We start from the raw sequence: 13,537 nt of genomic DNA on the forward strand, positions 1-13,537 counted from the left end.
AACTTGGGCCGGGCCCCCCGCCCCCGGCCCGCCCGCCCGCCCCCGGCTGTCACCGCCGCGGCCCACGGGGCAGCCGCCCGGCCCCCGCCCCCGCCGCGCCTTTGTGCGGCCGGTGCCTGGAGGCGCCCCGGGACCCCCCCCCGGACCCGGACCCGGACCCGGACCCGGACCCTTCACCGTTCCCGTCCCCGGAGCCCCGCTGCCGGCGGGGAAGGGGCACGGTGGGCACGGGCTGCAGGGCCCGGCCGGACGCGTGCCCGGGAACGGGGGCTGCAGACCCCGGGGCACCGCCAGGGCTTCGTTTGGGGGCTTTGTAACTTAGGGCAGGGGAAATCAGAAACTCGGCAAGCACTGCCGTGCTGCTGGAAAGCGTTTCAAAGCAAGCGTGGTGATTGGGAAAGCACCAGAGGGTGTTTGCTCAGAGGACAGCACGCCTTCTCCTTCCCTGACCTGCGCGCTGCCCTGTCCCTGTCCCTGTCCCACCACCATGGTGGCATCACCCGTAGGTGCAGGGCAGCATCACCCGTAGGAGTGGGGCCAGCCAACGCGGCGAGGTCTTTGGAGGCCTTACCATGCCGCCACCGCTCTCCCTGCAACCACAGCGACCCTTTTGGGTTTTGGAGACCAAGCTGCTCTGCTTACCCCCAGGCACACTGCCAGACCCAGATGAGGCTTCCCATAGGATGTCCCCGTCGCGTGCTGTGCGCCTTTCTGCAACGCACAAAGGTCACTCCTCGCTCTCAGCTGGCCAGAGCCCACGCCACAGCTGGCCAGGTCACGCACGTGAGCAGCGCCGAGCCCAGCTGGGGCCATGCCCGGTATGGTGGCACATTTTGTCAGGGTGAGCCATGGGAGGGAACCACAGGGAGAGCCGCTCCAAGCAGCAGTGCCACATCCCGTGTGTCAGGCACTGATGGGTATTGAGAAGGGCTGCCAATAAACTTCTGTCACTGCAGGCTTTTTTTCATACCGATACAAGCCTGAAGCAGGAGAAAAAGTTCAGCTTTGCAGCACTGTGAGAGCCCGGGAGGCCAGGCTGGAGATCTCTCCTTCCCCAGCCCCGTGCCCAGGAGGGTACAGGTCTGTTTCGGAGCAGCAGCGCATTTGCCGGCATTTTCAGGCAGCCCTGATTCAAACCCCTTCACTTGGCTTTCAATAGGAGCAGGCGCCAGGCTCTTAGCCCTGAATTGTCCATCCCAAATGTGTGAACTGAGCTGATTATGGTGATTAGGGGGCCTGGGCATGGGAGAGGGGCTTGAGTCTGAGAGGGAAAGGAGCTGGAGAGAGCTGCCATATACAGAGGCTGTTTGTCATGGCCAGCACCTGCATCGCTCTGGTTTGCAACGAGAGATGGGCCGGAGCAGCCGCGTTTCCATGTGGTGGCTGCTGGCAGCAAAGATGCAGATCTGCCAAGAGCGGCTTTCGTGATGCAGGAGAGGATTAAATAACAAAAAAAGGAGAACTGCTTAAAGCCTTTCTTTAGGTGCTGCTAAATCTGCAACGTCCTGAGTGAAACAGTACCCCGAATCGCTATTGCTCAACCAGTGGAAGCGCCATGAGGGACACTGAACCACAGATGAGGCATGGAGCCCGTGCAGGGTGCAGAGCCCCCCTGCTGCCCCTGCCCGCAGCACCCTGCAGCCACCGCTGCGGCCCCAGTGAGCCCATGGCCCTGCCCCAGCTCCTGCCCAGCGGGACCGGGCTGGGCCCCGAGCCCCCCGAGACCCCGGGGCCGCAGGAAGGCCCAGCGGGCCACAGGGGCCAGGGAAGGCAGCAGCAGCCCCCGGCTGAGGGCTGGTCCGGGCTGAGTGTCCTGGCCCAGCTGGGCCACCTCCCGGGCAGCGCCATTGACATGATAGCGCTATTAAACCTCTGCAATTCGGAAAACAATCCAGCAGCCAAGGCCTGAAAGGGGCTGCTGGAAACCTCGGGCAGCCTTCGACAGCGCTGCAAGGCTGCAAGTTCTGCCCAAACAGGACTTTTTCATTGCCCACCCTCTGCTGTTTGATCTGTATCTTTATTTATTTATTTATTTATTTTTGCTAGGAAAGGGCTTCCATTCCAGCTGTGGGGTTCTGCTGGGGTGCCAGTTGTCCCATGTTCAGGGGGCCACTGGCTGGGCTTGCCCCACTGGGACATCTCATGTGCTGGCGTTTTGCTGGTAGCAGCTTGCCTTCTCTGCAAAGGCATTTGCCAAAGCTGCCAGGGTCATGCTAGTATTAATTAGGAGGGAAATGAAAGCATTCCCAGGGCTGGCCTGGCTGGCTTCATCATTTCCCTGCTCAAGGGCTGGTGTGCTCCTTTTGCCCAGCTCCAGCAGAGCTTTAAGGACTAATTTTAAAATATTCAGTGCCTGTGTGGAGATGAGACTGGTGGCTGCCTCAGGGCGCCTGTAAATGCCTGGGACCAGCACTGTGAGAGCAGCGCGCAGCCCAGTCCAACACCCTGGCCTCCCACCTTCAGGTGCCCTGCTCTGGCCTCCTGTGGTCTCCCACCTCCCCTCATTCCGCCCACTCTCAAATAACCCTGAGCTGGGCTCCCCAAAGCTTTTTTTTTTAATTATTTTATTTTATTTTATTTTATTTTATGTTATTTTATTTTATTTTATTTTATTTAAGCTGGAAAGCAGCAAGGCAGAAGAAGACCTGGCTTTGAACAACCTGGTCTGGTGGAGGTGTCCCTGCCCATGGCAGGGGGTTGGAACTGGGTAGGCTTTAAGGTCCCTTCCAACCCAAACTATTCTGTGACTCTGTGATCTGAGCTGACCAGGAACCACCAATGTGCCCTTGCTGCAGAGAAGGTCAGCAGTGTCCTGGGCTGCATTAGGCCAGGAATAGCCAGCAGGTCGAGGTGCTCTTGTCCCTCTGCTCAGCACTGGTGAGGCCACGTGTAGCGTGCTGGGTCCAGTTCTGGGCTCCCCAGTGCAAGAGACATGGAGCTACCTGCTCTAGGTGGCCCTGCCTGAGCAGGGGTTTGGAGCAGATGAACCACAGCGGACTCTGCTCACCACAACCATCCTGTGATTAAGCGGGTGCCTTGGTGGCAGCGTGCACTGGCCACTGAGGAGAAGCCAGGAAAGAAAGTATTTCAGGGTGCTGTGCTGACTTGAAGCTTCTTGGAGCTCTGAATGCAGGAAAGGCAGCAAACAGGTGGGGGAGGAGGGAGGGGTGGTTTGCCAGATTGCTCTGGGTGTAGGCAGAGAATTAACTCCTCTCAGCAGAAACAAGCCACAGCCACTGGTGAGCCTCGTGAGCCAAAATCCAGGCAAGGCAAAGCTGCTGGCATCGGGAATCAGTGGACTTGATGACTGTGCACCTCGGAATATGATCAAAATCCTTCAATGTTATGGGAGGAGGCAGGAGACTGGGTAAGTCAGCAAGGAGAGGGGAAAGAAGCTGCGACAGGTTGACCCCCAGAAATGTATTCTTAAGTGTCCCTGCCCCAAGCAAACACTTCTGAAATTAAATGTCTAGTTTTGTTTTGGGGATGTTTAATACGTTTGAAGAAACTGTTTGTTTATTTTATTTTTCATTTATTTTTTATTTTTATTTTTAAAGAGAACATCCCCTAGTAGTAAAGCCTGGGAACCTTTCACAAGAAACTAGTTTGGAGGTTTGCTGATGTTTCTTTCTCCCTCTGTGGATGAAGTGGCTTTGACCAAAGTGGATGAAAAACATTTGGGGCATGCACAGCTGACAGCACAGAAGGCAAACAGCCCCAGCTGCTTGTGTTGGTGACAAAGCACAGAAAAGGCTCTGAGCATTGCTGATAGAAGCCCAAACGCAAGCTCAGGAGGTAGCACAGGAGGTGCAGTCAAAGGGGAAAGGGCTGAAGGAGCCAGTACCCAGAAGCTACTTCTGCACCACTCTGTGTAGCCAGCACAGCCCCATTACATGTGTGCCCTTAGTTCCTTTTTCACCTAGTTTAAGTCAATCTGCTTTAGTAAACTAAGTTCCTTGATGTCAAACCTCCCTGGTGCTCTCCTCTGCATGCTCCTAGCGTGGCAAGATCTTTTTTATACTCAAGATGTGAAGGTGTGGGGGACATAGAGACTGAGACAATGGCCAAACAGCACTCCCTCTTGGAATCCCTTCTTTTCCTAGTAATTCCTAGTATGTTATTGTTTTTTTTTCTTTGTTTTTGTTTTGTTTTGTTTTGTTTTCTGTTGTTGGGTTTTTTGTTTTGTTCTGTTTTTTTCTTCAACAGCTGTTGAGCTCCTCCCTTTCCTTGGGGCTGCCCCTCACCTGCTGCTGCTCAGTGTGACATGCTGAGCATTGCAGCTGTGAAGCTGGGGCTGATCTTCCCCATGTGCTTCACTTTACATCAACCCACTCAGAGCAGCACCTGCCTTTTGGTGCCTCCCTGCAGTCTCATAAGGCCCTCTGCAGCCCTTTATGGCAGCCCCATCTCCGTGTGCTCCACCTGCAAGGAGCTCCAGCAGCCAGGGGAGGCGGGATGGCACCTTGCAAAGCACAGATTTATTCTTCCCACACACACCCCTGTGTCCACTAACAAGATTTCTCTACTTTGCTGGCATCAGGGTTGAGGGATATCTTCTGAGAATCAGCTCTGAGATCAGATCTGTGAGTGGATGGAGCCATTGGCCCCGTGATGTTTGTGAGATGTTCGCTTTGCCATAAAGCTCAGTGAAGAAGCTTTTTAAGAAATCATCCTGTCTTTCAGCAGCCTTCAGGCCTGGGACTTTGCTTTGGAAGTGGGAGGACTGCATGTTTTTCCCCAGTATACAAAGCAGTAGGGAATAAACAGTGCCCGGCTTTGCTCTGTGAGCCTGGAGGTGGGCTTGTACCTGGCTGCTGCTGCAGACCACAAGCCCCCCTGGGAGAGCTTGGCCTCCCCTCTCCCCTCTCTGTGCCCCGATAATACAACTTGTGCTTCCTTTCGTTGGCACTGCCTGGAAAGCAGAAGCACCAGGAACCGAGGACAAGCTCTCAGACCATGGGCCATGTCCCAGGCGAGGACATGGCCCCAGGCCTGGCAGGTCTGGGACAGGGGGGGTGCCAACCCCAGCTCCACATGCTCCTGGGGTGCTGGCAGCCCCATCTGAGCTCTTCTGGCAGCTGTGCCCTGGGCACCATCTCGCCAGGCTCTCTGGGTTTGTCATCACATTTCCCTCCTCATCCTTTGAAGGGATGGAGGTGGAGTGACCTCCAGCAATGTGGGAACCCCCTTATCTCCTCCCGCTGTGTCAGGATGGTGCTATTTAATCAAACCACTGGGACAAACAGCACAACAAAGCTGACTGCTGAGGAAGGGCTGGCAGTGCAGGGACCGTGCTGCCTCAGCAGTCCTGGCTTAAACAGGGGTGTTGGCAGCGGGCATGGGATGATGCTGAGCGCTTGAGGAGAGGGGAGGAGAGGAGAGGAGCAGAGCAAAGAGGAGAGGGGAGGATTCCACCCTTGTATCTCAGTCCCTTTCCTCTGCATGTCCCAAAGCACAACTATCAGCAAAGGCAGAAAATGATGCTTAAGCCAATTTTGCACAGACAGGTTGGGAATGATTCGGTTTGAAACAGGGTGTCGTCAGGAGAAGACCCCAGAGGGCAAGGGCAGAGGCAGGGGGATGTGGTGTGAGGCGAGTGGCCCTCAGCCCCAAATCTGAGTGGCACAGCACCAGGACTGTGCTGGTCAGGGAGGGAGCCACACAGCACCGCGTTGTGTTACACCATCAGACTTTATAGGCTGCTTCAGCTTTCTGACCCCCTCGAATTACAGGCTCTAAAGCCATAAAACAGACATAGAAGGGGAAACAAAAGTGTTCTTCTTTTTCTTTCCTAAAGGAAGGGAGTGTGGGAGGTAAAGGGAGAGCTTCATCCTGCATCAGGTCCCCTGGACTGCACTGGTTTGAGCCAGCCAAAATCCCCACCGGCCGGTGCTCACCTGGGCTGCTCGCCCCTGCCCTAGGACCCCCCCTGCTCCACGGGGAGAGCAGCTGCTTGGTGGGGATGGAGCCTGGCTGGGTCCCGGGGGCTGAGCCTGCAGGCAATGAGAGGCAATGGGGGAGGACGGATGGTGCACAACGGCACGGTGAGGGGAGCGCTGCCTCCAGCAAGGGCACGGTGCCACGCGCCAGCATCGGCATGACATGGAGCAGGGTGACGTCCTGGGTGAGGGGAAGCCTGCTGTGGGGCTGGGCAGCAAGGGGGCAGGGGCTGGGCAGCGTGCACAGAAGGCAGGGAGCGGCTCTCGGCACTAATCGTCTTTGTCCTTGGCCCCGTGCTTCAGAATGCGGGTGAACTCCACGTAGTTGAAGTTGCCCTTCTTGTCGATGGGCGCCTCTCGGTACATCTCATCCACCTCCTCGTCGGTGAACCTGTCCCCCATGGTGGTCAGCAGCTCACGCAGATGGTCCTCGTGAATGAACCCTGCGGGGACGGCAGGGACTGCGTCAGCACGGGAGGCCAGAGGGGTGGCCGGGGACCTTCACTGCCTCCCCTGGAGGCTCCCTGCTGTCCCGCTCCCAGCCCTGCACCAGAGGCCATGGCCCACACTGTTCCAGAGCTGCCTGGGGGCTCTCCCCAGAGCTTTGACCCGTACCTGATGCCTCCTCGTCGAAGCAGGCGAAGGCGTTGCGGATGACATCCTCCGGGTCGGTGCCGTTCAGCTTCTCCCCGAACATGGTGAGGAACATGGTGAAGTTGATGGGCCCTGGTGCCTCGCTCATCATGCCTTCCAGGTACTCGTCGGTGGGGTTCTTCCCTGCCGGGCACAGGTGGGGGGGTGGGTGTGGGGCCCACCCTCCCTGCAGCCCCCATCCCATCCCCAAAGTCAGCCCCCCTCCCCCAAACACCTTTTCATTCACCCACGCCACAAGCAGTGGTTTCTGCAGCACCCACGACTGCTGCCTCAGCACCTCTCCCCACGCCGTCCCCGGCCCCTCTCTGCACGACCCCATGCCAGAGGCAGTGCTGGGATGTCCCAGGCACAGTTTGGGCTCTGCTGAGTGCAGCCTTAACGCCCATGGGCCCCTCAGTGCACGTCCCCTCTGCTCTGGGACCTTTCTCTCCCAGGCAGTACCTTCAGAAGGGGTCTGGCCACTGTGCCAACAGGTGCCAGACCTCGCAGTGTGGTGCTGAGGCAGCAGGGAGCTTTTCCTGACCGGCAAACACGGCTCTAGGAGCAACAGCCTAGGCTGCTGTCCTTAGATGCCTCCACAAACGCACTTTCTAAGGTCAGCTAGCACCAGCAGAGCAAGTTGCCCATTTTTACAGCATCAAACAGACCCAAAGCAGGAGGGCTGTGCCCCAACACCACCCCAACAGTGGCTCCTCAACGCAGGCAGTGACCAGGGCTCCTCGCAAGGCACCGTGTGCCCCCAGCAGCAGTCCCTGCTGGCTGTTACAAGCAAAGGGGCCGAGGGGTCGGCAGGGGACCAGGACAGGGTCTCCTCACCCATGGAAGCCAGCATGTCGTGCAGATCCTCCTTGTCGATGAACCCGTCGCGATTCTGGTCGATCATGTTGAAGGCTTCCTTGAACTCCTGGATCTGGGACTGATCAAACATGGCGAAGACATTGGAGGTGGCGCGCTGCGGGCGCTTCTTGGTGGTCTTGGCTTTGGCACGTTTGCTGGACATCTTGGTGGCTGGGGGGGTACCTGCAGGCAGGACAGGGGCATCAGGGGGCTGAGGGTAAGCAGAGCCCAGGGAGTGGACACAACTCCCCCTTTCTGGCTGCTCACCAGGTCTGTGCCTCAGTTTCCCCAGCTGCCACACAGTTTGGCTATCTCCAGTGAGATAACATGGTCGCAGATCGGGGCACAGGGACAGGTGAGACTCAGGCTCTGTTTAGTCCCCTGGGAAGTCCCACGAGCAGGCAGCTCTCCCTGTCCCCCTTCCCAGCACGTCCCAGAGCTCCCCACACCCTCAGCCCCCACCCCCACGTGCTGCCTGTCCCCTTCACCCCGGTTGCAGGGAACGATGGTGAACCCAACGCCGCATTGGGTTCGGTCTGCGAGGGCACCCAAGGGTGCTTTCTAGGTGCTGCTTTGGGTTTTGGGGCAACACCCCCCTTCTTGGAGGCTGCCCTGGGGTGAGCAGACACAGCTGCCCTCGCCCCGTGCCACAGCAGCCGGTGCCTTGCCGGGCTGGGGGCTGAGCTGGAGCCAGGGGTTATCGGCTGCGGGCGCATTCCTCGCGTGCCGCCGCTTCCCTGCCCTCCCCCCTCACCCCAGCTGCAGCCCTGCTCCTCGAGGAACCCCAAAATGCAGGGAGGGGAACACCCAGGGGGGTCGCAAGGAAGCAGCTGAGGGCAGGAGGGTTCAGAGGAGCGGTGAGGTTGTTGCAGGCGATGAGGGGCACGAGAAAGGAGCAGGCTGGGGGGACGGGAAGGAAACAGTGGATCCACAGGACGAAAAGACAGACCCGGGGGGAACTCAGACAGGGAAATACTTTGCCCAGAGGGGATGGCAAAGGGGACAGCCACCACCTTCCCAGCAGGAATAGTGTCAGGGTGAAGCAAAGAGCCATTTCCCAGCAGCGAGGATGATCAGAGATAGAACCTGAGCCCCTGAGCAATGGTTTGGTGTCACTGTCCACGCTGCCAGGCTCAGCATTTAAGACCTTGCACCATGGTGCTGGGGACCCAGCCCTGATTCCCACAGGTTGTGGCTGCCTCTGGCGTTACCCAGGACGAGGATGCTCAAACCTCTCCCAGCCAAATCCCGTTAAGTGAAACTCAGCAAGCAGCTGTCAGGGACAAGCCTGGCACAAGGACACTTCCAGTTGCTGCCAGCTCAGCGTGGCCCTGGGAGAAAGCCCGGGGTGACAACAGAGACAGTGGCCACAACAGAGATGCTGCTCAGATCCTCGAATTTCTACCGTGGTCAACTCTAACTCACGGAAAGCCCCGTGCCTCAGTTTCCCCACCTGGGGCAGGGAGCCCATGCCTGCTGCAGGGTGGGGAATCAGAGTTAATAGACTGTGAATGAAGTTCCTCAGGTGAAGAGCAGAGTATTCCTGTAACCGTTGTGCGTTACAGAGGTTACAGGGAGCATCCTGCCCGGCGGGACCAGAGCGAGCAGCCTTTTCTCACAGCTGCACAGCTCCTGTGAGCCCTTCCCAGGCTGTGCCTGCCTTCCAGCCATTCCCCTGCTTCACTCTGTCATCTCTTCACTCCCTGCTACCCCTCCTTTGAGGCTGCAGGGGTGTGGGTATGAGCACACAGCCCCCCCAGCCTGCCCTTCCCCCCCCCCCCCCCTAGCTGCAGCCCCCAGGTTCCCCTGGCTGGGCTCTGTGGGAAGGAGCCCCAGTGGCTGCAGGCACTGGGATGGAAATGCCACTGCCCTCATCTCCCTCCCCACCACCGCCTTTGCCTGCTCTGGCTGGCACCCAGCACCTAACGCCACTCGTGAAATCTCCCCAGATCACCCCAAAACCTTCGATCATTTCCCAGGCATTTGCCACCAGCTTGCTGAGGAAAGCAGCACCACCAAAGAGCCAGGGCATGCCCACAGCTGTGTGGGCAGACGACGGCCCCGTAGCCCTCCTGCCCACTGCTTCCCCTGCCCCGCTGCACCACAAAGCTCCTTGCAGTGGCACAGCCCTTGCCCGTGTACCCTGTCAAACACCAGCATGCGCGGGCATCAGCCCAGTGCAGGGAAATTCAGCTGAGCAGCGTGATTCACCTTAACCTGCTGCACCGGCCAGAGCCAGCAATAAAAGCTCTGGTGCCAGTACACGGCGCTGTGCTGCAGCCAGCGCTGAGCTCCCAAAACACAGGGAGTTATTAGCAGAATTATTAGCAGAAGACTCGAGAAATAAACAGGAGCTTTGCTCTCACCACAGGAGCTAGCATTATCAGGATATTTACCCTGCCCCAGCTGTGACCAGTGAGCATGAGCACAGCTTGGCACACTCCCCTGAGAGATGGTTCTTGTTAGGGGGATTAAGCGCGATTTGGGCAGCCCGTGGTTTGGCTGTTCAATTCTGCTGTTTGATCCTAAACATTCCCTGGGAAGATGCTTGGTCCCAAGAACAAGCTCAGCTCCTCGTTTTATTTCACACTCGTTTTATTTCCACACTTTATTTCACACTGCAGCCAGGCCCGATGTGCCGCGGGCGATCCATGCCCTGCTGGAGGAGGCTCGATGGCTCCGCACACAGCTCCAGGGCCCGGCTGCAGGGCTCTGGCTGGCCAATAAAAAACACGGCCAGACTGTTTGGTGGCCTGGCCACAATGCCCTGCATGCCTCAGTGGCCTCAGGCAGGCTCAGCCAGTCTGAGCACCCAGCTTTTCCTCAGCAAGAAAAAAAAATACAGGATGAGTCCTGCTCCTCCAGCCCCCTGCCCTTGCCCCCATGTCCTGCAGCCAAGCGCCATCCCTGCAGCCACGGGGCTGCCTTGAAAAGTTATTAAATAGTTGCAGGTTTAAAGAGGAAGAGCCACGGCTCGCTGTTACCGGTAAAACAAGCCACCATACATTTCCTCACTGGGAAGCAGCAAGCAGCTTCACCCTGCTGCCGTTTCCTGACCATGCTGGGGAGGGCAGGACAAGCCAAAGGCACATCTCGGTGCTGCCAGGAGGGATCTCCACCTCGCAGCTGCAGCACAGCCCAGCTGCTTGTGATGCCTTGAGGCTGTGTGGTACAAACACGACGTTGTCTACGTGTGTGCTGGGTGCCCCGTTTCCCAAGGGTGGCTCCTCCAAGGCTGGGCAGACAGCTGCAGGAGCTCTCTCTGGAAGTGCTGACAAGGCTCCCGCTCTGCACAGGGCTGCTGCAAGATCTCCAGCATAGCTAGAGAGGGAAGGACATCATCTCTGTGACATCCCGGCACCCAGATGCACGATGTACATCTGCTGGATGCTTTTGGTCAGGCTTCATCGGATAGGGGGAAGGGCAATGCAAACAGCCCGAACTGTTCCACAGGACATCCCTGCGGGGATAAATGATGGGCCCTTTGAAAGACCATGGTTAAATCTCTGCCCCAAGACTCTTCCTAAGGTTAGCTGCAAGTAGCAGCAAACCAGAACATGTTTACCAAAAGGTAAGTATGCTGGGGGAATGAGCAGTGAGCAGCCCATCTTCCCTGCTGTTAAAACAGCCTTTTTCTCCCGCTAGCCCTGGGATTTAGCATTGCTCAGCTCTGTCCTCACTGCAGAGCTGCCTGGGGGGGCAGTGCCAGGGTGAGCCCAGGAGCTGCAGCAGGATCCTCCTGCACCACTTGGCATGGCTGGAACAGAGACAGGCTCTTCTCCTTTATGACCTTAGAATCATCGAATCATTCGGGTTGGAAAAGCCCTCCAAAATCACCCGGTCCAACCACCCCCCTACCACCAATGTCACCCCCTGAACCATGTCCCTCAGCACCACGTCCAACCTCTCCTTGAACACCCCCAGGGACGGTGACTCCACCACCTCCCTGGGCAACCCGTCCCAGTGCCTGACTGCTCTTTCTGAGCAGAAATGTCTCCTCATTTCCAACCTGGCACAACTTGAGGCCATTCCCTCTGGTCCTATCACTGGTTACTTGTGAAAAGAGGCCGACCCCCAGCTCCCCACACCTTCCTTTCAGGCAGTTGTAGAGAGCAATAAGGGAGATCGTAACACAGATGGGTGGGAAAAAGGGAGCTTGGAGCATGGGGAAAGCAGAACCTGAGCCCCAGGCTGTGTCCCCCAGACCAATTGCAGCCACCAGCACTAATGCCAGTGAGCAGGATGTAAGTGCGAATGGAGCAGGCAGGTGTTGAAGAGACAGAGCCAAGGGCACAGGGACAAGGTCCCCACACTGACCCGACAGGACACAGAGGCTCCAGGGCTGGGTAGCAGCAGGGGAAGAGCCCTGAAGCCCTGTCCCTCTCCCCCAGCCCGGCAGCACCAGGCACTGCTTGGCTCCTCTGGCAGAGCACGAAGGGCTGGAGGCTTCTGTAGCTCTGATGATTTTGGGGTAAGAGAGAACAGCACGGTTTCTGAGCCAGCTCCTTCCCACCACGTTTAGGGGGCAAGGGCATCACCGTGCCTGTGAGCATCAGGAGGGTGATGCAGAGGGCGTCGTGGGAGCGCAGGGCTGGAAGCCTTTGTGGCCTTTGGCCACCAGCATCACGTGCCCTGGGCTGGCTTTGACATTCTCCTAGGAGAATGAAGGGGCTCACCTTGGTGGGAGAATCTGGCCTCAGGACGTCAGAGGGGGAGGCAACCGCAAACTCCTCCTACAGCAACCCAGAGCCTGCCAGTGACGAGAGGAAAAAATTCAAGTGACCGAAGAAACCAACCATCTTTGGTAAGCAGCGGTGGTTGTTGACACTTGGGGATGTTCCATTCCAAAGAATGCTGCTGCAGCCACTGCTTTCTTTTACACGTCGATGCTTAAGAACCTCCCTGGCTTTTATCACCTTCATAACACTTTGTACCGAAAAGGCATGCACGGAGGGAAGCAGCTGAGTGGAAGAAGCCAAGAGGACCTCGAGTTTTCACAGGCAAAACTACATAAGACACAAAGTTCCTCTGCATCTGAGGGAAAGGAGCTAAATAAAGCTTTTCTGCCTCCCAACAGTTCATTGCCTCAAGTCGCTCCCGGGTCACTTGGGACATCTCTGGAGTGTCATGCATGCATCTGGATCCTGCCCCTGGCCCTGGGTGAAGACTTGCGGAGGGGAAAGCAGCTGATCGAGCCAGCAACAGCTCCCACTCAAAGGAGGCAGGGGGAGCCTCGGTCAGGCTGCACGGATCAGCTCCTGCAGCTCTGCCATCCCGGGCAGGTCACCGCAGTGCCCGGGAGCTTTGCTCAGCGCCGTCCCTCGCCTCCCCCGGCCGGGACACCCCGGGCAGGGACCCCGGGGCGAGTGGCTCCCCGCCTGCCGGCCCCCGGGGCTTCTCCTGCAGCCTCCTCGCCCCCTATCCCAGGCTGCCCCCTCCCCAGCCCTCCACGTCCCTCCCGAGCCGCCTCCGGCCCCGTCGGGGCTGCAGCATCGAGGGCAGCCCCGGATCCCTCCCGGTCCCTCCCGCCCCGTCGGGGCTGCCCAAAGCCCTCCGGAGCTCGGAGCCGGGGGCAGGGGGAAGCCGCCCCCCGACGGGCGATGCCCGAGTCTCACCTGGGCAGGAGCGGGGCACTGCGGGGCGGGCGGCGCTGCTCTGCCCGGGACCGGCCGGCGGCTCGGCCCTAGGTGCTGGAGGGCGACCGGGGCGGTGCCGGGCCCCTCGTCCCGCCCCGGCCGGCCCGGCTCGGGCCATACAAGGCAGAAAAATGCGGCGGGGCCGGGGCGGAGGGGCCGCGCTGCCGGCCTTGTACGGGCGGGCGGCCGGCCCACGGGTGCCGCAGGTCCGCGGGAGGCTCCTGGGGGGGGGCACCCCGGGGAGCAGGAGGCTGTGGGGGACCAAATCCACGCGGTGCCGTGCTGCCGGGGCCGGGGCATCGCCCCACCGCCCTCCCGGGGGTCGCAGGTCTCGGTCCTGCTCAGCTCCGGGGGCACGGAGCGGCCGCCGGTGCCGTGGGGTCCCCGACGGCGAGCCGAGGGGATTCGCGCATGGTGGGGGGCAGAGCTCTGCCCGCAGGGGAGCGGTGGCACAGGGGGGATTTGGGAGCC

General features: G+C 58.9%; 1 protein-coding gene across 1 annotated transcript; it reads right to left on the reverse strand.

Annotated features, from left to right (window-relative positions):
• Positions 1 to 5,755: 5,755 nt before the first annotated feature.
• MYL9 (myosin light chain 9) lies at positions 5,756 to 13,124 on the reverse strand. Its single transcript, XM_082773413.1, has 5 exons — positions 13,046 to 13,124; positions 12,107 to 12,180; positions 7,410 to 7,613; positions 6,555 to 6,716; positions 5,756 to 6,382 (listed from the first exon to the last, which is right to left on the reverse strand). Exons 3-5 carry the CDS (start codon positions 7,591 to 7,593, stop codon positions 6,210 to 6,212), a joined length of 519 nt encoding a protein of 172 aa, XP_082629539.1. The 5' UTR covers positions 7,594 to 7,613; positions 12,107 to 12,180; positions 13,046 to 13,124; the 3' UTR covers positions 5,756 to 6,209.
• Positions 13,125 to 13,537: the final 413 nt, after the last annotated feature.

The sequence above is a fragment of the Aythya marila genome (assembly GCF_965140915.1).
Source record: "Aythya marila genome assembly, chromosome: 16".
In the NCBI taxonomy this organism is placed as follows: Eukaryota; Metazoa; Chordata; class Aves; order Anseriformes; family Anatidae; genus Aythya; species Aythya marila.

Excerpts from the sequence above, each read along its gene's own strand:
- MYL9 (XM_082773413.1), bottom strand. The coding sequence starts at position 7,593 with ATGTCCAGCAAACGTGCCAAAGCCAAGACCACCAAGAAGCGCCCGCAG. Across the intron at positions 6,717-7,409 it reads CGACATGCTGGCTTCCATGG|GGAAGAACCCCACCGACGAG; the intron begins GTGAGGAGACCC and ends TGTGCCCGGCAG. Across the intron at positions 6,383-6,554 it reads CTTCGACGAGGAGGCATCAG|GGTTCATTCACGAGGACCAT; the intron begins GTACGGGTCAAA and ends CCGTCCCCGCAG.